Genomic DNA, 23,772 nt, shown 5'->3' on the forward strand with positions numbered 1-23,772 from the left:
GGATGGTGGCAGGTTGAGAAGTTGGTTTGAAAGGACCAGCAAACATACGTTTACATGTGAAAGGAGGTTAAAAAGATCCCCATTATGATTATGATGATAACAAAAGAAATAATCTGAGTGGTAATATTCATCCAAGCCAGATCCCCAGTCCGACTTGAGGAGCCAGCATCGACCCTACCTTCTCCAGCTGGGATGTGCTTTCATCACAAGCCTCTCGGAGCAGGTGCCGGGCCCTGCTGGGGTCTCCTTGCTTGTATGCAGCATGAATGCCTTCTGTCCTGGGGCACTGTGCTGTGGGGTCACCGCCTGGTGTGGACGGTTTGCTGCCCATGTCCTCAGCACCTAGGTAGACAGAAGCACACACACCAGGTCACCGTCACTGGGCAGGGCTGCTCATGGGGATCACGGGAGAAGAGCCGCACGTGCTCTCTATGACATCCGTCTGAGGCTTTAGAAAGAGAAAGGGATGGACCTGAAATAATGCCGGTGTCATGGATGACAGCAGACCCCGGGACCTGCAGCCCTGGGCCAGGGTGGGGGGATGGGGGGTACTTCCAGTGTGGGGCTGGTGCTCAGCCGAGCTGTCTGCACAGCCACACTGTGCTGTCATGGAGGGGGTCCAGGACACCTAATGTGGTTGTCTGGCTGGTGACAGCCAAGCTGATCTCTCTAACAGGAACAGAGAAGCAGGGACTTTGGTGGGAGAATGGGTGGTCCAGCCAAACTATCCCCCTGCAGTCTCCCTCATGGGGATATAGTATCCAGTGGTGGTAGAAAGAAAGGCCTCATACTAGGGATTTGGAAATCTAGCCCCTCTCTGCCTAGAGAACCCCACTAAGGGCATGGGATTTAGAATCAGCAGCCCTCATCCATACTGGCCCTTGCACAAGTATGCCACATTATGATCCTGGCAACCCCCTGAATCTCTGGGTCTTGGGACCCTGGCGCAGGGTGTCCCTAGGATGTCTCCTGACTCTGCCATTGGGTTATCTGCAATGTGGCTCAGCCATCGGTCAGTATCTTGCTGTTCTCTAATAGTGGACACTGGCTGTACGGGGTGGAAGGTGGGCCAGGCTGCTCCACAACAACTGAGCAGCTGAAGTATTTAGCAGGCGGGGTCAGCTTTGCAGGAGGCCAAGAGGCAGAACGCTGGGGCATCTACTGAGTGGCTGTGATGGGCCGAGCACTATACCGGGTACTGAAGATTCAGAAGTAAGGGAAGTCAGCTCCTGCACTCACTGAGCTAAGTAATATTCCTTAAAAGACTCCAAAGAATGGGGAGTTATGTTCTTATCATGTTGAGTGAAATAGGGGGAGAGTCTCACCATTCTTGGCTAGGTCCACACAGTCAGTAAAAGGCAAGCCTAAACAGAAGTTTGGTCCCCTAGCTCTCAGGCTGGGGTGAACCCGTTCCATTTATCTGTGGCCTCTTTGAAGGAATGAACAAAAAAGAAGCTTCTTCTCATGTGAAAATCATGCTGAGCAAGGCTGGCTTCCAAATATTCCTATCACAGAAGCAAATCACACTATAGAAGCTAACTTTTAGCAAAAAAAAATTAATTTATTTACAATAGCATAAAACTACATACTTAGTATATGTGCTGCCAAAGCGAGCACATAAAACTACATACTTAGAAACAAATTTAACAAAAGACGGGAAGACCCAAATAAATGGAAAGAAATCCCACATTCATGGATTAGAAGAACCAATATTCTTAATATGTTAATTCTTCCCAATGTTATCTATAGGTTCAATAAAATCCCAGCCATAGTTCTCATAGGCTTTTGGGGATAGAAATTATCTATCTGGGGGAACCTAGGTGGCCCAGTTGGTTAAGTGTCTGCCTTCAACTCAGGTCATGATCCCAGGGTCCTGAGATTGAGCTCTGCATCAGGCTCCCTGCTCAGTGGGGAGTCTGCTTCTCCTTCTCTCCTCTGTTTGTGCTCTCTCTTGCTATCTTTCTCTCTCTCTCAAATAAATAAATAAAATCTCTTAATAAAAATAGAAATTAACAATCTGATCTTTAAGTCTGCATGGAAATTTAAAGGATCTTAAATATCGCAAGTAATCTTGAGAAAGAATACAACTGGAAGACGTATACTACTGGTAATTTCAAGACTGACTATTTCAAGACTTACTATAAAGCTATAGTTATCAGGCGGTGCCTGGGTGATTCAGTGGGGTAAGTGCCCAACTCTTGATTTCAGCTCAGGTCATGATCTCAGGGTTGTGGGATCAAGCCCCATGTCAGGCTCTGCACTGGGTGTGAAGCCTGATTAAGATTCTTTCTCTCCCTCTCCCTCCACCCCTCCCCAACTCATGCTCTCTTTCTCTAAAAAAAAAAAAAAAACAAAAAAACCACAAAAAACCCTACAGTAATCAAGACATTGTGGTAGCAGTACAGACAGATAAATCCATGGAACAGCATAGAGAGTTGAGAAATACACCCATACTTGTAATACTTGTACATCCAATTGGTTTGGGACAAGAGTGCCAAAGCAATATAATGAGAAAAGCAGTCTTTTCCACAAATGGTGCTGGAACAACTGGACATCTACAATGAGTGAAAAGAAACCTAGAATCCCACTCCCTACCACACACAAGCATTAACCCGAGATGGACCATGGACCTAATATAAAGTTTAAAATTAAGGAACTTCTAGGAAAAAAAAAATGACAATACCTTTATGCCTTGAGAGGAAGCAAAGGTTTCTTAGATGGGACAGAGAAAATAGTAACTATGAAAGGAAAACCTGCTAAATCAGACTTCCCCAAAATTTAAAATTTCTGCTCATCAAAAGATTGCTCTATCATTTAAAAATGAATAAGCAAGTCATATACTGGAAGAAAATATTTATAAATCATAACTCCCCCACCCCCCAAAAAAAGGAGAAAATGGTATCCAAAATACACAAAGGGCTCCTATGACTCAATAATAAAGGATAGCCCAATACAAAATGGGCAAAGATTGGAACAGAAGATATTAAAAATGCCCAATATCGGGGCACCTGGGTGGCTCGGTCAGTTAAGCATCTGCCTTTGGCTCAGGTCATGATACTGGGGTCCTGGGATTGAGCCCCACCTGCGGCTCCCTGCTCAGCGGGAGTCTGCTTCTCCCTTTGCCTACCGCTCTGCCTGCTTGTGTGCACTTTCTCTCTCTGTCAAATAAATAAATAAAACCTTAAAACAAAACAAAACAAAATGCTCAATATCATTAGTCATCAAGGAGATACAAATTAAAACCAGAAGGAGACACCAGTCCACTCCCCGCAGAATTACTAACATTTAAAAAGTCTCCCAGTACTTGGTGAGGATACGGAGCCACGAGAACACTCATAGCTTATTGGCTGGAGTATAAAATGGTATAACCGCTTGGAAAGAGGTCTGGTGGTTTCTTGTAAAAAACTAAATCTACAGCTACCCTCCGATCCAGCGCATCTATTTTCAGATATTTACCCGAGAGAAATAGGTCTAAAAAACCTATCCAAGAATTTTCAGAGCGGTTTCATTCACAGCATTTCCAAACTGTAAATAGCACAAGTGTCCGTCGGCAGGAAAACAGATTGACGGCAACTGTGCTTTAGTGACTCTTAAGCAATAAAAAGGAATGAAATACTGATCCGTGAAAGGAGTGACAGGAAATCTCAAAACATAATGCTGAGTGAAAGAATGATTGCACAAGAAGATTCCATTTATATGCTGTTCTACTCGATGGCTGGGGAAAAAATCAGTATAGCACTTCCTGGAGGCAGGGGCAGGCGTGAAGTTTACTAGGGAAGGGAAACTGATTTACAAGGAAACTGATTTTTTTTTTTTTTCATTACACTGGTGTTATTTGTCAAAACGGACCAAATGGTCTAATGAAGAGTTGTGCATTTTGCTCTATACGGATTTTATCTCCAAATGCTATATAAACAATATGGAACTGTAGTCAAAAACACGAATGCCAAAGATTGTGAGGGGGAAGTATACAGATGCTTACCACTTTCTTTGAAATGCACTGAAAATATTGGATTGATGGATGAATAAAGGGATGGACAGATGGACGGAATGTGAGAGAGCAATTTTAGAAAATGTTAATGGTAGACTTCAGGTGGTGGGTAATGGATGTACATGGTTCGAGTCTTTCAACTCTGTTTAACATTTTTCGTAAGAAAATGTAGAGAGAAGTGAATCAAAATGTCATACCCTAAATGCAGGGCTCACCATATGGTATCCTGAATGAGCTCCACCAACGGGGCAGAAAAAAATCCTGCTCTGTAGAAAGGCAAAGACAATCTGCTTACTGTAAAGGCTCTTGAACCCGTTTGGGGTCTTTGCAACCGTTCACTTATGTGGCTAATGTATCACACACACTCTGCACCATTCACAAAACACCAATGCAAGATGACGGTGTCCGAGTATTTTTGCAAAGAGCAATCAGAAAACGACTCAGTGTGTAAGTGGCCGCACTTCTGAGTAAGGCAGCCTTGCTCCCCATCACACGCTAGGGATCCCATTAATTATTCACCATCAGAGACCCTGGGACATCGGAGAGCTGGCTGGAAGGAGGGAGGCGCTGGCAGGTTGTGAGGAGGCAGAATCAAAAGCAACAGCATGCATCAGAAGAGGCACTTAATTATGTCATTGCTCATCTTTAAAAATTAAATATTTCCCTTATCTCTGCAAAATACAAGTGTGTGTGTGTGCGCGCATGCGCACACGCGCGTGTGTGTACAAGCAAGTATGAAATGACCTCTTCTGTTTACTGTAGGAACATAAATAAAAACAGTTTACCTTCAGTCCCAGTTAAGCAACACGGAGAAGGCAGAACCCAGGGATTTGGGTGCATGTCAAATTCTTGTGCCTGGTGGCTCAGTCAGTTAAATGCCTGCCTTCTTCAGCTCAGGTCATGATCCCGGGGTCCTGGGATCCAGCCCTTCACAGGGCTCCCTGCTCAGCAGGAAGCCTGCTTTTCCCTCTGCCTCTGCCTGCCACTCTGCCTACTTGCACTCTCTGTCAAATAAATAAATAAAATCTTAAAAAAAAATTACACGGGGGATTTTGCTTTCACTTGACTTTTAAATAATGCAACATATGTGCAGTAAATGAGGTAATCAGAGCCAAGACTCTGCTCGATTCTATTTATATATTTTTTAATATTGCGGAGTTTTCAGTTTTGAATCTGATTTTCCTAGGTTGTTGGGACCGCGCAGGTGCACCGTCACTGAGGGTTCTAGGGCAATCGAATTGCTGGGAGGACATTATGGGGAAACATCTCCTTGTGCACATGCATTTAATTTAATCTGCCAACTTCTTTTAATATTCTGAAATTATAAAGAGAATGGTTAACATATATTTATATTGAAAAGGGGGAAAAAAAAAGACCACAATGCTAATAGTTGAGTATTAAGGGTGGGCTGGGATGGAATTAATAATGGAATTAGAGAAGATTTTTCTTCTTTATTTTCCAAGTTCCCCATAATGGAATTAAATGAATTTATTTAATGGAATTAAGTAAAACTATTTTAAACTTTAAAAAGATTACACAAGTAATACAACAACACATTCTCACTGAAAATAAAAATACAGAACTACATCATGGAAAAAGCAGAAACCTCTCTTCCCCACCATCATACACCTTTTCTTAGAGGTAAATATTTACTTCTGTAGTACTTTTCCTCCAAATAGTACAGTTTTGTAGCTGACAACTGGTGACCTCTGATTTACACTTAGAGTGGAGGGATGTATTTATCCTATGAGAGATTATTTAGTGATTTTTGCCTATTTCTCAACCACTGTCCATATTAAATTCTTGTATTCAGTAAATAGGACAGTTCTCAATATTTTTCTTACATGGATATACAACTCATAATAAAATATAAACACTCAAAATGTATTCTATTTCAATAAAATATTAATGTGCCAAAGAAGCAACTAGAACCCATAGGAAAACAATCACAGAACATTAGAATGACTCAGCTTCAAAATTAAAAAAAAAAAAATTCCTTTCAGTTCTCCATTACAACGTCATTACTTTCTTATATAGCAACAAACATTCCATAGATAGATAGAGACACACACTACAAATAGGCATCTTACTTGCTTTTAATTCAAAATTAATATGCTTAGTGAAGTAAGTTACCAAGTAAAGGAGAAGAAGGGGAAAAAAACCAAGGGCACAAATTTTTTTTTTTTTTTTTTTGGTAGCGTTACTTGCTTGATTTTAGGAGTTTGTTCATTAGAAGGAGGAGTTAGTGAGAGGACACTGCAAATTGGACGGCTGGGGTTAGGGATTCAGCCTATTCTATAATAATAGAATTATTAAGAAGACAAGAAACATGTGCTGTCAGCCATGAGGGGGTAAATGGACAACACATCCGCGGTTGGTGACAAATGTTAATATCTACATAGCCTGGTATTTAATATGGTATTTAATATTTGAATATGCTGGACAGGGACAGTAATTAAAGTTCACTATGTGAAGAAGTATTGGGTTAAAACAATATTTAAAAGCCTGTGCAATGAGGACATTATTTAGTCCTCAGTAATCACTTTCCATTTAATATTCTATTTATAAACAAATACTTTCAGTAACACTGTATGTGCTCAGATTTGGGCATTTTGAAGAGAAATAGGTTTGGTTGCCAATGACCGGGAGTCTAAATATCATTTCTGTAATTCAGGTTCTAGAAATACAAGTTATTTGTATTTGACTATAGAAAACTAATGGGAATTATTCTCTTATTTGGGAGAAACAGTAAAATAGAATTCCACGAATATTATAGTGATGTCCACTATAAAAGCCATGTCCCTTACATGCACAGTTCCTTGTGGATGTCCCCCCTTAAAGAGTCCTCCTTTGTTTGTCGGTGCAGAGTCTGTCCTGTTCTTACCCCCTTTTTGTTGTTGTTGTTCTGTCCTTATAACCTAAGGAAAGTCTTACCTTTCCTTTAAGAACAGCATTTGATGTCATCCCTCCCGACCCAAAAATCAGAATAAAATTCCCTCTCTACTGTTTTTTTTCCTACAAATCTAGGGAAAATAGAGAGGTAATATAAGAATATATACATACATACATATATATACACATATATATGATCATGTAACAATATATAATTATATTACTATTATATAATTATAATTATATAGATTATGTTATAGACATATGTAACATATATTATACTTAATTCTCTCTTTGCCTCCAAAGAAAACACGTATGATGGAAAGACAATGTTGTCTGTCAATTCAAAATCTGTTGCATCCTAGGTATCTCCCAGAAAAGACACATTTTACTTGCACACCCATTAATTTTTTTTTATTATGTTCATCTCTATCAATAGAGTAGCAAAAAGTAAAAACATGTCTACCAAGCTCTAGTTCACAGCAAAGCAAGCAAAAGTAAACTTCAGGATGCTACTGACCTGGTCACAATTGCTCAAGGACCTTGCCGTGCCATCGTCCTCTGAGTCCCTATGCAGCCAGAGCGCGGGGGCGGGGGGCCGTCCCTCCCCGGAGGCGATACCCTCCTGGCTCTGCAGGGGCTCACCTGCTGTAGCCCCAGGTTCCCCAGCCTTCAGCTGGAAGGATGCTTCTTTCTCTGCAGCTATTATTACTCTAGGATTTTAGCCTCAGTAAGCAGTTTTCATCTCTGGGTCGAATTACGGTGAAATCCAACCCTTTATTTATTCGAAGAAGAGGCAGAGGCTGGGGGGTGTGGAGGGCGACATGACCCCCAGGATGACCCCCAGTGATAATTCCTCAGCAGCTCCAGATGGCTGGGGCTCAGCCCCATCGCGCGCGGGGCCGCCTGGATGGACCAGCATCAGCAAAGAAAGCGCAGGGAGCGAAGGCATCCTGGCTCATGGAAGCGAAGGCTCATGGCTTGGAAGCTCATGGAAGGCATCCTGGCTCATGAGCGAAGGCTCATGGCTCATGCAGAACAGTGGGCTCCGGCAAGGGAGGCTGAGTGCTTCCCGTACCTCGGAGGCTCGCAGCAAGATGCACAACTTCTCTGTGGATCTTCTCACCAAATGGGTTTTTGTTAATAGAAGGGGGATATGTAGTTATAGATACAAACAGCTCACACAAGGGAGAATCGTAAGTAAAAGTGCTATTTTCATTAGAAATAAAAAATATATATACAATTAATCACCTGATGCTATGTGATGCCCACCGGGCACAATGAAAAATCTAATAAATTCTAACCTTCGTTGCTGGTTAGAGTGTGGTGACGTTTGTTATTGCGGGAGGCTGGACAAATTGCATGGCTGTTTCAGAAAGCAATAGGACAATATTAACACAACCCCATTGTTCTAGGAAGAAATAATAGGGCACACCCAGAAAGAGCCATTCCTAAGGTATGACACAGCCCAGCCGAGTTACCTACATCGGAGGGAAGAACCCGCTAACCCCGGAAATGGCCGATATCAGGGAATTAGGGAATGGCTTATGGTAAAGGTAACGTCTAGGTGCCCAGGGCTGACTGGTGCTCGATTTTTGTCATTTAATCTAATGCTCACGGCGACACTCTGCATGGCTACCATTTTACAGATGAGGGAAGCCAAGATGCAGACGTTACAACAGATAATAATGAAGACTAATAACGAAAAATGCTTCCGTAACATTAACTTAAAAGTGTAAGATATGGGCACAGACGGAAGCATCATGGGGAAATACCTAACAGTTGGGTGACACCATCTGAAAATATGCAAAGTAAGAGAATTTACTCCAAGTTGGTAGATAATATGGGATTAAAAGAAAGAAAGGTTTCTAATGTGCAGAGTCTATTATTTTCATTTATAAACACTGAGTCTGTCTCTTTCTCTGTTTGGAAAGAAAGCCTAACAGTCCATGTATGTTACCTGCCTTCAGCAGTGCAATGAGTGAAAAAATTTTTTTTTAATTTGGGTTTTTCTGTGCTTTCTGGTATTTTTGTTCCTCACCAAGTGTGCATTGACTTTGAAATGAAGAAAAAGAAATTACAAGATGAAAGACATCCAGTCCACGTTTGACTGCTTCCACCCTGACTTCATGATGGCCCTATCTAAGCTGAAGGAACCAAGTGTTGGAGAAACCAATTGTTTCAGTTCTGGGAAAAGCCAGAGAACAAGAAAACCCCTTGGGACAATAATCTGTAAGCATGTCGCAGATTTTTAAAGATAAAATAAAATGGTCTAGTAATAATATTTAGTACGCCAGTAATCAGTGCCATTTATTGAGTTCTGCCTGATGATGTAAGGGATGCCATCACCACCCTCCATGAGCTGCCCAGGGCTCTGAGGCGTCAGAGAAACTCTCCCTATTCAGCTCCCCACAGCGGAGATGGGACTTGGACCTGTCCCCAACACCTGCCACCGAAGTCTGACCCCTAACTCCCCAGGCTGTGTGCTCTCAGCCAAACACATCCTGCCTATCCAGAACATTATGTGCTTGGCAAACACATAGGACCTAAAGGTGAGATGATCCTACCTCATTAGATGCAAAAACCAGAGGAAATGATGGACGTCAACTCCTCCATGAATTTTCTGGGACAGCGGAAGAGAAACACAGAAGTACAGAGTACAGAGCTACAAAGACGAATTCTTTCCTTGCTTAGTTCCTCTTCCAAAAATTCATTTATGCTCCTTCAAATGCTCCTTCATTCTAGAAATATCATTCATCCAGTATACGCTGAGCTAGACCCCAGGGACACAGCTGGATGGAAACGGAAGGAAAAGCTAGCGTGTGAGACTATCTCCTTCCCAGATTTTAAACATCTACCACAGAAACCAGGCTCGAGAGACTTGGGGCCTGCCCTGGTAAAAGAAAGAGGAACCATCCTTCTGGGGAAATAAAAATAACAGAAGTAAGACAGTTCCTTTATTTAATACTCACATAATATAAGATGGCAGAATCTGAGGACGGAAATAGAAATCAGTCACACCGTGGGGAGACGATTGTGTTTATAAACACGGAGGGTGAAGGCCACCCCTTATCACACCAGTCCGGCTTCTGGGGAACTGATTTCCAAGGGAATAATTCCACACATTTAAAGACACGATGCCAAAAAAAAATGCACGAAGGCACTGATTGTTTTGCAGAGCAAAGAAGGGTGTTTATGCCAAGGACCTAATGCATTCTAAATGCTTATGGTGTTGAGCACATGGAGGGACACTGTCTTTCTGTCAGACAGACTGACAGAAAAGAAAGACCCCAAGACGGTGACTCTCTGTTTTCTTTATGTGGTGGAATTTGAGGGGATCCCTCCCCTTTGCTCTATTTTCTAGTTACTTCTGGAACTGCTGACATGGAGGAGTGGTTTTTAAAAATATACTTTTCAGGTTAGCAAAGTAGAACTTCTGGCTGAATCCAACTTCTTCCTCTTAACAAGGATGGGCACAAGGGAAGGGAGAAAAGATCACAACCTAAAGGGAAATGAAGCATGAGGCACCCAGATTTTTCCAGTGATGTCCCCAAAGCTATGAACTATGCTAGAATGTGCTAATGGAAATGCCATTCAGCTCGGATTGGGTTCAAGTCCTAGCTTCTTGGCTGCTTAATGGCTGCATGGTCTTGACATGGATTTGTGTCTGAATCTTGTCACCTCTTGTAAAAACAATGACAAAAAGACACTGTAAAATTCATGACCCCCCCCTAAAAAAAAGATGGGCTCACAAATGGGGGTTATTTGCAGGAAGCCTACCCTCCTCCTCCCCGCTCCCTTCCCTACACTGAAGTCTCCTTCCCACCAGGGACTCTGGCCTCCCTCAGCCTTCACTCCTGTGTCTCTCCCACCTTGAAGGAGGCCACCCCCCTTCACCATTTATCAAAATTCTCCTCCTGCTTCCAGGCTTGGCTACTCCCCAGGGAAGACTTGGGGGGTGCTCTCCGTGGGCTCCTCTCTCCTTCTTTTGCCTGGCCAAGACCATTCTCTTGTAAAGTGTCTGAACCCCCTCCTTTCTGCCCAGTAGTGCTACAGCCTGGGGCCTACTTCCTCAGTCACGTGGGCCTAGCACTGTGCCATGCACACAGTAGGTGCTCATTCAGAGTCACATGGGCCTCGCACTGTGCCACACACACAGTGGGTGCTCGTTCAGAGTCACGTGGGCCAAGCACTGTGCCACGCACATAGTAGGTACTCAGAGTCACGTGGGCCTAGCACTGTGCCATGCACACAGTAGGTGCTCATCCAGAGCTCCTTGCACTCAATTTGTTGAACCTCCAGAGCTCTCCTCCTGTCAGTAAGGGGTTCCCCTACACTCTTGCTCACCAGCAGTATCATTCAGCATGTGCACGGTGGGCACCGACTTCTCTGGGTAAAAGAGTTCGAGAAGGAGGTCTTCAGGCCTTTCTGGATTTACTTTCCATGAATGGCTTCATTCTGGCCCGATGGCCTTGCCTGCATGTGCCCCCCCCCCCACCTGCTCCCGCAGAGCTGCAGTGGGGTTCATGTCAGGTCAAAATCTAGACTGTTTCAAGATAATACTCCGGGGCTTTCCAGTCCATGAAAGTATCCCAGGACTTAAACACGCTGTGGGAGGAGGAGGCCCAGGGTACACACAGCCACATGCAGGAGTGGAAGAGTGGAAAGGCCTTGGCCCCCTCCTTTCGTACCCAGCTGGGCAAGCATCTCTACACCACCCCCTTGTGCCTCCTGGAGGTCACAGCAGCACCTACTTCACAGGGGTGCTTGTAGGGTCCAATGAATGGAGTATGTTAGCATGGAACGTGCTAGAACACGACCTGACCCTAGTGAGCTCTAGATCAATGCTAGCTCTTACTATCTTCACTTGAAATTAAGTGAAATGTGGCCTGTGTCTAAGAATCTTGTTAAGTCCTCTGGCATCTGAGGTCAATCATGTGAATTCAAATGGACAAGCTGGTGATTTTCTACATCTGCTCTACTGAACTCTGGGTCAGATGTGAGTGGGGGCCAAGCAGTGGGAGAAAAGGGCTTGCCTCTAGCATCCCTGAGCTTGCGGGGGAGCAGGGGTATGGATGCACCCCAAATGTCTGGGCACCCCAAATTCCAGATAGGGCGGTGTATGCCAGTGGACACAGCCAGACCCGTGCACACTGCCTCACACCCAGCTGAAGCTCAATAAATAGGCATATAAATGCTACTGGCCAACATAAGGGGCCTCCATTGTTTACTCTGGCAGTGACCTTATCTAAAAATGCTGCTGAATGAGATCAGCCAAGTTCAAGTAAGGGGCTTTAGAGTTCATTTTGATTAACAGCTCTTCTTTTAAGTTGGTCTCCGTTCATCAGGGATGCCCTAACCAAATACCACAGACTGGATGACTCGTAAACAACAGAAACTTGTTTCTCCCCATTCTGGAAGTGGGAAGTCTGAAATCAGGGCGCTAGCGTGGTTAGCGAGAACCCTAGGCTGGGCGGCTGATCTCTCACTACATCCTTGCCCTGCAGAACGGGCCAGGGGGCTCTGTGGGGTCTCTTCTGCCAGAACACTAATCCTATCATCCTTGTGACTCAATCAAGGCCCAAAGGACCCACCTCCTAATACCATCACCTTGGCGATGAAGGTTTCAGGGGACACAAATATTCAGGCCAAGGCAATGATCTTATTTAAAAGCATGGGAAATGCCCGATAATATTCCCATGTAAGAAGTAACCTTATTTAATATAGTTTTTAATCCTGGAGGCAGTGTTCAGAGTTAACTGCTTGGTTAATCACTGCAAAATCTGTTAGGAAATGACTGTGATTAAAAAAACAAACAAGCAAACAAACAAACAACAACAACAAAACAAAAAACTGGTTATCATCAAAAGCCTGACCAGCAAATTGATACTTTCTCCCAGGAAGGGTGCTAGGAATCCAATGCTCACTGTCCCTTCTCAGAGAAGAGAGTGGCCCAGGACAGGAGTCAGGGCAACCCTCCCCAAAAAGAGCGTGCTAATAAATGGTGTATGTCCAACTGTGCGGGGGGGCACATAGGAGAGACACGGTCAGATCCACTCCTCACCGAGAAACCAGGATGGTTCCACATGGATCAGACAGACGAATGTAAAAAAAAATGAAACCTCAGAAGCAATAGAAGAAAACAGGTGAATTCCCTTTTAACCTAGGAGAGTGTAGCCTCTTAACTGTGACTCAAAACCCAGTAGCAATAAAAGACTAATAAATCTGACTATGGTGTTATTAAGTATAAGTGTTATCAAGTATAATTCACATATCATAAAATCCACTGATTCCATTTACATGAAATGTCCTGAACAGGCAAAGCTACAGAGACAGAAAGTCAATTTGTTGTTGTTACCAGCTGGAGGAGGGACAGGTAGAGAGGGACAGCTCCTGGGGACAGGGTCACTTTCTGGAGGGATCAAAGTATTTTACCTTTAGAGGACTGATGACTATTGCTTGATGTCAGGAATATATTAAAAACCACTGAACTGTGTGCCCTAAGATGGTGAATTTACGATGTGTGACTTTTTTTTTTTTTTTGCACATAGATATCCAGTTGTCCCAGTACCATTTGTTGAAAAAAATGATTATCTTCCCTCTGAATTACATTAGTGCTCTTAACAAAAATCATCTGGAAGGGGAGGTGAACCATGAGAGACTATGGACTCTGAAAAACAGTCTGAGGGGTTTGAAGTGGCGGGGGGGTGGGAGGCTGGGGTACCAGGTGGTGGGTATTATAGAGGGCACGGCTTGCATGGAGCACTGGGTGTGGTGCAAAAATAATAATGTTTTTCTGAAAATAAATAAATTGGAAAAAAAAATCACCTGACCGTAAATGCAGGGGTTTATTTCTGGATTCTTAATTCTCTTCCACTGATCTCTATGTCTACCCTTACGCCAATCCCACACTGTCTTGATTATTACGACTCTGTAGCACATTTTGAAATCAGGTAGTGTGAGTCCTTCAACTTTGTTCTTCTTTTTCAAGATCATTTTGGCTATCAAGTCTCCTTTGTTTCCACATGCATTTTAGGATCAGCTTGTCAGTTTCTGTGACTCTTTCAGCTGGGATTTCTTATAAGGACTGCATATGCAGACCGATTTTGGGATTACTGCCATGTTAACATGACTAAGTCTTCCAACCCATGAACACAGGATGGTTTTTCCACTTATTTAGGGTTTCTGTAACTTCTTTCAACCATGCGTTGTAGTTTTCAGTGTATCAATCTTGTAATTCTTCTGTTACATTTATTCTCAATTGTTTTATTCTTTCTGGTATTACTATTAATGTGTTTTAATTTCATTTTCAGACTGTTCATTGAAAGTATATGTAACTACAATTGATTTTTACATTTTGATCCCGTATCTTGAAAACTTGCTGAACTGACTTATTAGTTCTAAGTTTTGGTAGATCCCTAGGATGTTCTGTAGAAAATATTATGTCATCTCCAAATACAGATAGTTTTACATATTTCTTTACAATCTGGATGCCTTCGATTTCTTTTTTCTTATTTCATTATGCTGGCTAGACACTTGAGTGTAATGTTGATTGAATTTGTGACACTAGAGATTGTGGTTTTGTTCCTGGTGTGAGAGAGAAAGCATTCAGTCTTTTATAATTAAATATGATGTTAGCTGTGGATTTTTAATAGATGTACCTTATCAGGTTGAGGAAGTTCCCTTCTATTACTGGTTGACTGAATTTTTTTTTTTTTAACATCAAAGGGTGTTGGCTATTGTCAAATGGTTTTTCTGTGTCAAGACGATCATGTGTTTTTTTTTCCTCCTTTTTTCTGCTACTATGATATATTACATTGATTGATACTAAACCAAACTTGCAATCCTTGGATAAATCCCAGTTAGTCATGTTTTTATCTATTACTGGATTTGGTTTGCTAATATTTTGCTGAGGATTTACCTCTGTATTCATAAAGAGATATTGGTCTGTAGTTTTCTCGTGGTATCTCTGGTTTTGGTCTTAGGGTAATGCTGGGCTCCTAGATTGGACTGGGAAGTATTGCCTCCTCTCCTGCTTTTTGGAAGCGTTCGTGAGGCTGATGTTAATTCTTTAAATGTTCGGTAAAACTCACCAGTGAAGCTATCTGGGCCTGGCTTTTCTTTGAGGGAGTTTTGGGATTACTAACTCAATGTAGCTACTTATTGTAATTCAGCTCGGATTTCCCATTCCTTCTTGAGCCAGTTTAGATGGAATTTATCTTTCCAGGAATTTATGCCCTTCATTTAGGTTACTGAATCTGTTGGTGTACAAGTGTGATTGGTATTCTATCATAATTTTTAATTTTTGTACAGTTGGCCATGATGTCCCCTTTTCATTCCTGATCTTAGTAACTTCAGCCTTGTCTCTTTCTTTTCTTGGTCAGTTTAAGCGAAAGTTTGCCAATATTGTTGATTTTTTTTAGAAACCAAATTTTGGGCTCACTGATTTTCTCTCTTGTTTTTCTAGTCTCTATTTCATTTACTTCTGCTCTAATCTTTGTTCTTCCTCCTGCTTGCTTTGGGTTTAGTCTGTTTATCTTTTTCTAGTTTCTTAATATGGAAGGTTAGGTTATTGACTTGAGATCTTTCTTTTTAAATACAGATGATCATAGCTAGAGATTTCCTAAGCTCTACTTTAGCTGCATTCCCTAAATTTTAATATGTTGTGTTTTTGTTTTCATTCACCTTGAAGCATGCTTTAATAATTTCTCTTGTGATTTCTACCCTAACCTGATTACTTATGAGCATGTTGTTTCATTTCCACATATTTGTGAATTTCCCAAACTTCCTTCTGTTATTGATTTATAATTTCATTCCCTTGTGATCAGAGAACCTATGTTGTAGGATTTCAATCCTTATAAATTTGTTGAGGCTTGTTTAAAATTCAAATAGGTAAGGAACCCCCCCCTACAAAAGTCTGTGTGCCACAAAACAGGGTAACAAGACAAATAACAAGAAAAAAACCCTGCAACTTAAATCGTAGACAAAGGGTTAAAATGATAAAACATGCATCCATAAGTAATGATGGCAGGGACAGAGCCTGTAAGAAGGTGTCCCCCCTTCCAACTCCCATCCCCCCCACCTCCCAGGAAGTCTGAATGCACCTACCCTCCAGACACATACATACATCAGAACAAGCTGAATTTGGGGAAAACACCTGAGGATCTCTTGAGAGAATAATGAGATTAGAGATTGAGGACAGAGACGATATTTTGTGAACTTCTGAGGAAGATCTGAGCGGAGGAGTTCTGAGGTTTGGCTGTGCACTTTAAGTGGAATTCCCCACGGATGCCTTGTTAAGAAACTTCAGTGAAGATTTAAGCTGCTCTGTGATTTTAAGATTCCAGACTGAAGTTTCCTTGAAATACATCACTGTATTGTGATGATAGAGCCACAAAGTGGCTCAGATTCCCCTGGATCTCACATAAATATTCATTTATCTTCCACTCCTTTATTTTTTTTAAGATTTTATTTATTTTTTATTTATTTATTCAAAAGAGAGAGAGAGCGCAAGCACATATGCAGGAGGGGCTGAAGGAGAGAAAGAATGTCAAGCGGGTGCCGTGCCCAGGATGGAGCCCGACGTGGGGCTCGATCTTACAACCCTGAGGTCATGACCTAAGACAAAATCAAGGGTTGAACGCTTCACCAACTGAGCCACACAAGCATGCCTTCCACTTCTTTTTTTTTTTTTTAAACAAATAGATTATACCATGACTCTGTTCTGCAACTTGCTTTTCCCACCTAAAATTTCTTCTGGTTCTACACATGGAGACCCAGACATCTTATTTTATGGCAGTTCTTTGTCCTCACCAGTGGACTTTTAGGGCATTTCTAATTTTTTTTTTTATAATTCCCTTTCATGCTGTGCTGAACAGCCCGTGTGTGCATTTCTGCTCACCTGTGACCTGTATCTTCAGGTTAATTCAAAGCAGTGGGAGAAGACTCTATTGAGCCTTACTTTTGATAAAGATGGCCAATTTACTTTTCCAAAAGTTGTACCAATTATAGCCTTACTTAGTTATCAACTCAAGATTAGTTAAAAATATGAACAATGGAAGAAAAATTATATCCTTACTTATATTAAATTATATCAAACTTTCTGATTTTTGCCAATTTGAAAAACAAAATAACATATCTCATGGTTGGCTCTGGTTTGCATTTCTTTCCATATCAATGACATTTAGCGAATTTTCATTGGTAGACCCACCATTTCTATCTTTTTCAATGAACAAGGCTCTCTACTTCTATTTTGTGGTTCATTTGGAAATTGGACTGTTCTTTTCCCCATCGATCAGCAAGCGCTCTTTGTGGTACATGTTGAAAGTAATTTTTACCTGCTTGTTGTTTGTACTTTGAGGAAGATTTTCTGCAGAAGAGTGCCAACTCTTATGAAATCCTGTTTATTAATCTCCTCTATGTTAAGTAGGTTTGTGTTGTGATGATAGCTTTTATGTACAAATGTGTGGAAGAGGGAAGGTACACACCAGTAGCTACATTTTGTATAAAGGAGGGAGAAATAAGAATCTGGTTTCGCTTGTGTGCATACAAACAAAGCAATTCTGGAATGACATAAGAATCTAAGAACTGTAGATTGATACTTAGGGTTTTGGAACCCTAAGTGTGATCCGAAGATCTGTAGTCAAATGGCTAAAGTTTTTGAATCTTGGCAAGGGGGAAAATAATGAGGTCATTTGCTCTTCCTTTTCCTCTGCATATCTTCAGGCAGAGATCCACACCCTCAAGTTCAAACAACAAAAATTGACTGCAGCTGATCCGCCTCAATCCTGGGACAGCCATCTGCCTTCCAAATCCAAGCGCAAGCGGACACGAAAGAAGCAAAAAGGCAGGATCAGGGATCCCGAGTGGCTGTCAGAGTTCTAAGTCCGTGCATATAACATTTGCATGGGGATTTGAGGGGAGCCCCACGCGTCATTAGGGAGATGACAACGTGGCCTCTGAATGGTTAAAAGCCAAAGCCACGGACGCCTACGAGATAATGCTTAACAGAAGCCAAGGCGCGCAGCCTCTCTCCGTTGCCCTAAGACAGAAACGCGGAGGAGAGCGTCCGTCTGAGCCGGAGCCGACATTCCGGGGAGCTGGGCTGGTCTGGGACGCGGTTTCTAGTGTGGGGCGGGGGTGCACCTCGCGGTCCGCGGCTGTCGCCTTCACGGCTCCTTTTACTATTTGTCAGTGTCCACACGCGCAGTACAAGCTTTCTCTGCACAGTATTAGCACCGGCCGCCTGACAATGGGGCTGTTTGTTTTTATGAGCGATATCCTGATTATTAAAGCTAGGAGCCCCGCGATTCTCTGCGACCACAAACATCCCAGGATTGCCTGGGCTCCGGACCATGGCGCTTGGCCCACCAGAACCTGCCTCCCGGCGCCCGCACCATTCCTCCGTGACCCGTGTCCCAGGCTTTCCCTCTGGACGGCGGGAGGCTGATACTCATAGGCTTGATACTCAAGACTATTAGAACTTCAAACCTTAGTAAGAGGGCCTGTCTCTTCCCTGAGACATTTGCATTTTGCTGATTTGGCCAAGAGGGGGGAAAAAAGAAAAGAAAAGAAAAAAAAAAAAAAAGACTCTGCACATGAGGGAAGGAAAGATTTTGACTTTGATGAAAATGTTTTGGATTTAAAACTTTAATCGACCGACTTTTAATTCAGTTAAGTTTTAATTAAAACGATTCTATTTTGAGGATTGGATCTGGGCTCTGCGCTTTTTAGATCTACCCACATTTGAACATGAGGACCGGCCCCATCCTCATCCTGTGCCTTCGAATAAAATCAAAGACACCTCCGTATTTAAGAACTCCCATTTTAATCCTCAGTATTATTGATCATTTTCCCTGGCAGAAATCCAGCCCAGGGGAGGCTAGAGAACTTGACCCACAGAGAAAGAGAAAGAAATGGACACAAATTGAGGGGCTACAGATCACACAAGCGGGGGTTCACACTTGTATTCTGCGAACACATTCTAACAATGCCTATATTACAGAGAAGGACTAGGCTGTGGAAAGACTAGGATTTTTTTTAAAAGATTTTATTTATTTATTTGAGAGAGAGAGCGAGAGAGAGAGCATGAACAGGGGAGAGGCAGAGGAAGAGGGAGAAGCAGACTCCCCACTGAGCATGGGGCCGGACGTGGGGCTCCATCCCAGGACCCCGAGATCATGACCTGACTAAAGGCAGATGCTTAACCGACTGAGCTACCCAGGCGCCCCAGGAACCAGAATTTGAAACCAGCTCCCTCTGACTGCAAAGCTCACATTCTTTTTTTTATTTTTAAGATTTTTTTTATTTATTTGACAGAGAGAAATCACAAGTAGATGGAGAGGCAGGCAGAGAGAGAGAGGGAAGCAGGCTCCCTGCTGAGCAGAGAGCCCGATGCGGGACTCGATCCCAGGACCCTGAGATCATGACCTGAGCCGAAGGCAGCGGCTTAACCCACTGAGCCACCCAGGTGCCCCCAAAGCTCACATTCTTGCCATTGTCACCCACTTTTTCCCACAAACTACACACCTCAGAGATATCAAAAAGATGCTAGAAGATGGAATTAAGACAGCAGACTGAACCCTGACAGAATCATCACCTCCTGCCCCAAATCCTTGGAAATTTTATTAAAAAAAAAAAAATTACCTGGAGCCCCTGGGTGGCTCAGTTGGTTGAGCATCTGGCTCTTGGTTTCAGCTCAGGTCGTGATCTCAGGGCCATGAGATGGAGCCCCACACCGGGTTCTGGGTTCAGTGGGGAGTCTGCTTGGGATTCTCTATCTCCCTCTCCATCTGCCCCTTCCCCTCAGCTTGTGCTCTCTCTCTCAGATAAATAAGTAAATCATTAAAAATATTTAAAAAAAAACATATTAGCACAAGAAAACAAAAGGACACCTGAGAGGATAGGATATCATGGTGTATCAGATGGAGAAGGTTTGAGCAGTGCTCAGAGCATAGAGGAAACAGGAGATCCACCAAGGTCACCAGCAGGGGACTGCAGGGAAGGGGGAACCACAGTGAGCCCCTGTCCAGCCTTTGCTGGGCAGTGGGGCAGGGGGCAGGGTTCTGCCTCTTCTGTGCCAGATGGGAAGTGTGGCACTTCTGGCGGTAAGTGACACCCGGGAGGCTCATGAAGCCCCACCCCCCACCACCAAGAAGACAGGCTCCAGACACACTCCTGGGGAAGCCGCCACAGTCTCTCTGCCCTTCTCTCTGTAGGCGGTGGTGACTGATGGCCGCATTCGCAGACAACCAAGGGGAATCCCAGCCCCAGAGATCAGCATCCAACTCCACAGCACAAACATTTGAGGAAGATGAACACCATAAGGAGAAGCACTTGGTTTCACCTACTGAGCCCACAAGCAGAGGGCAGATTAGCAGGAAGAGACCTTCCTACCCTCTACCCCCATGCACAGGAAGTAAGGCGAAATTAAGCTCTCTGCTTATAGCCTAGGACCCCGCACCACTGGAAGCACAGGGTCCCTGGGGCAGGAGAAGGTGGGGGCATATCCCCTCTCAGCCCTCCTTGGGCCCAAGTGTCCCCAAGGGGAAGTGAGCATACAGTGACAATACTTGCACAGGCAGGGTCTTGCCAGGTCTGAGAGTAGGCATTGCTTTCTGTACCCTTATATACTGCTTGGGGTTTGGCGGGGGTGGGGGGCTCGACACATAACCCAGTCACTGAGATAAGAGAGTACAGGCAAACTCTGGATTCTCCCAGTCCTGATAAAACAGCCACCACCCTCAACCACAAAGAAAGGACGAGGCAGTGCCTGAGCTTCTCTAAGCAGCATCTTGGGCTCTGGCTTTCCAGCATCTCAAGGGCCCGTCTCCACCCAGAAGCAGTATTTGCAAAGCGAGAACAAGACCTCAGAATGAGTATGAATGATGTCTTCCAAAGAGATAGGAGGACATGGCATCCACAGACAAGGTTTGACTAAAAAGCTCAGAAGTGAAAACTACAAGAGTTGCACAGGAAGGCTCGCTGCATGGATGGCAGAGTGGAATGGACGCGGCTGGCGGATGCCTCCGTCACCTGCAAGGACAAGCGGGAGGTGCGGCATCCAGACTCGAAGAGGACTGACCAAAAAATTAAGAGACACGGGAGACGATGCTCAAAGCTTTGCAAAACATTGTCTGGTAAGAATTCCAGAACTATCTCCTCAAATAAATAAGAAAAATTCTTAAGGTGATAATGGATGAGTTCCCCGAAGGGAGAGGATAGCACTCCAGAAGTTGGAAAGAAAAAGTGAGTTTAGAAAACAAGAGAAAAGAAACAGAAAATCAGAAATTGTATAAAGTGAAAGCTTAGAGATAAAAAAGAACAACAAGAAGAAGATCCAGAACTGATTCTTTCAAGATTCATGAGACAATCTCACTGGAAGATTGATCGACAAAAGAGAAGACGGAGGGGTGGGGTGGGGAGGGAGAGAGAACAATGGTGTCTTCAAGGAGAAGGGAGACGAAACTACACAGTAGAGAATTAAATCACGAGACCACCAGAGGAAGCCGGCCTCCTTAAAGAAATGGTGGATGGCAGGAATATTAGACAGTAAGTTCTAGGCCTGGAACATCTTGTCACATCAGAAAGCAAGGAGGTCATCAAAGACTCCTGGGGTCATGTCCAAAGACAGAGGAACCAACCAAAAGGAGCTTCTACTTGTTAAAGATAAGTAATTTTAGCATCAGAAATCAAATAAGTTAAAATCCATGAGCTAATGATGATACAAGAAAGACGGGTCACTGGTGATCTTTGAAAAATACTAGGGAATTGACTCATTTTCAGAAAAAGGAATAAATAAAGGGAAAGAATGACCCATTCGTTCTGACTCCCCCCCACCCCAAAACTGTAACTCGAGTTACCACAGAGGTGATGGAAGAAAGCCCTTTGAAGAAAGATCGCAGCCAATAGATGAGGGAGAAATGACAGACTCAAAATAGCACCACTTTGCAAGCCCGAATGAGACAGCCAGTCAAAGCAAGGATTGATGACTAATAAAACATTTGGATCTTTATAGCAGATCAGGGTGACAACATCCGAAATCACTGGACAAATCCCCCACCAAGGAGAGACCATTAGACATGATTTGACTCCCACCACGGATGAAATGGGAAGTACAAACTGTCTAACATTCTTGCCAGAGCATCTTACAGAATCAGGAAGCCTCTGGATCTCTGAAAACACAGACAGGAATGTGTTAAGCAACACACACCGGATGCAGTCACCAAAATCCAGACTGTGGGAGACGGGCCAGTGTGGTCTGAGCAACAACAGAATCGCAAGGAAAAAGTAAAGGAGGGAGACAGGAGAAATGAAGAACCGTATCACCAGACAGAACGCAGAGACCTTGATTCAAAACACCAGATTCAGACAAAACAGTGATAAAAACATGTGACGGGCACAGGGACGCCTGGGTGGCTCCAAGTCAGTTAACTGTGTGACTCAGCTCAGGTCCTGATCTCGGGATCCTGGGATCAGGCCCTGAGTCGGGCGGGGATTCTGCTCGCCCCTACCGCCCCCCCATGCTTGTGTTCTCTCTCTCTCTCAGACCATGATGTCTAATGGTCTAAATAAAATAAAACAGAACACATTATGGGCACAATCAAAGGCATCTGAACACTGACTAGATATCTGATATATTAACGAAACGTTTTTATTTTTTAAAGAGATGTATGTGAAAGATACTGGGTTTTTTTTTTTTTTTTTTTTTTTTTGGTTTTGGTTTTTTTAGTCTTTTTAACATGGAATTGGGTTCTAAAGTCATCTCGAAAGAGAGGGACCAGGATATAAACAGATCAAGATTTGGCTGTGGTGACAATTATGGGAGTCAGAGCAATGGACACAAAGAGATCCATGACGCCATTCTCCCTACTTTTGTAATATGTTCAAAAATTTTCCCAAAATAGGGACACCTGGGTGCCTCAGTTGGGCATCTGCCTTCAGCTCATATCATGATCCTAGGGCCCTGGGATCGAGCCCCACAAAGGGCTTCCTGCTCAGCAGGGAGTTTGCTTCTCCCTCTGCCCCTTCCCCCAGCTTGTGCTCTCTCTCGGTCGGTCACACTCTCTCTCCAATAAATAATAAATAAAATAAGTAAATAAAATAAATAAAATCTTTTAAAAAAAGTTTTATAATATAGAAAATGAAAAATAACTAAGATAATAACATAACATTTCAAAATTCTGCCTAAGCTAAAGATTTATGAAAAGAAAAACAGCTGTTTTAAATCCTGGCCAAAAAACTGTGGTTTCTGAGGAAAAAAGAAAAAAAACCAACCAAGACGGGGTACTTTTTTCTCTGACTTTTTGGGAAAGGAACTGAAAGACTGGGGCCCAGGGTGGGAGGGAGTGCTTTTCATTATATTCCCTTTTTATATTTATATACATACATATATTTTTTTCTGAATTTTATATCAGGTATATGATTTATCTGTGACAAATGAATAAGATAACTAAAAAATATATTTTAAATCCTAATGCCCCATGAACTTTATGCTAATATACTTGAAAATCTCGATAAAACAGATGCCTTTCTAGAAAAATGTATTGCCAAAATTAACTCAGGATGAAATGGAACATTTCAATCTTTAAACAACTAGAAGCAATGGTAAAATATCGACCTATAAAAAAAGTACCAGGTCTCGATAGTTTTATAGGGAAAAGGATTTATCTAGCTTCTTGGAAAATAACCACCTTTATCCTGCACAAACTTCATGTGGGTTGAAAAAGCAAGTTACAACAAGAGTAGCCCAGTAGGAAAATACTTATTTTTACATTTTTAAATATTTAAACTGTTTGGAAAGGAACAGGATTGCCAAAATGTGAGTTTGGATGCCAACCGACAGCCCCCTGCCCTTTCCCCACTCTGTATATGGGGATAGTGAGCCAGTG

At 42.9% G+C, this 23,772-nt stretch overlaps 1 protein-coding gene across 1 annotated transcript in view; it reads right to left on the reverse strand.

The window, feature by feature from the left end:
- The window catches only part of LRRK1 (leucine rich repeat kinase 1), a 117,974-nt gene that overhangs the window by 82,473 nt on the left and 11,729 nt on the right, over positions 1 to 23,772 (reverse strand). The window contains exon 2 of the mRNA XM_044229746.1: positions 179 to 342. Within this exon, the coding sequence (XP_044085681.1) occupies positions 179 to 342 (164 nt within the window). The remainder of the gene's footprint in view (positions 1 to 178; positions 343 to 23,772) is intronic.

This window comes from Neovison vison, chromosome 13, assembly GCF_020171115.1.
Source record: "Neovison vison isolate M4711 chromosome 13, ASM_NN_V1, whole genome shotgun sequence".
Taxonomy (NCBI): Eukaryota; Metazoa; Chordata; class Mammalia; order Carnivora; family Mustelidae; genus Neogale; species Neogale vison.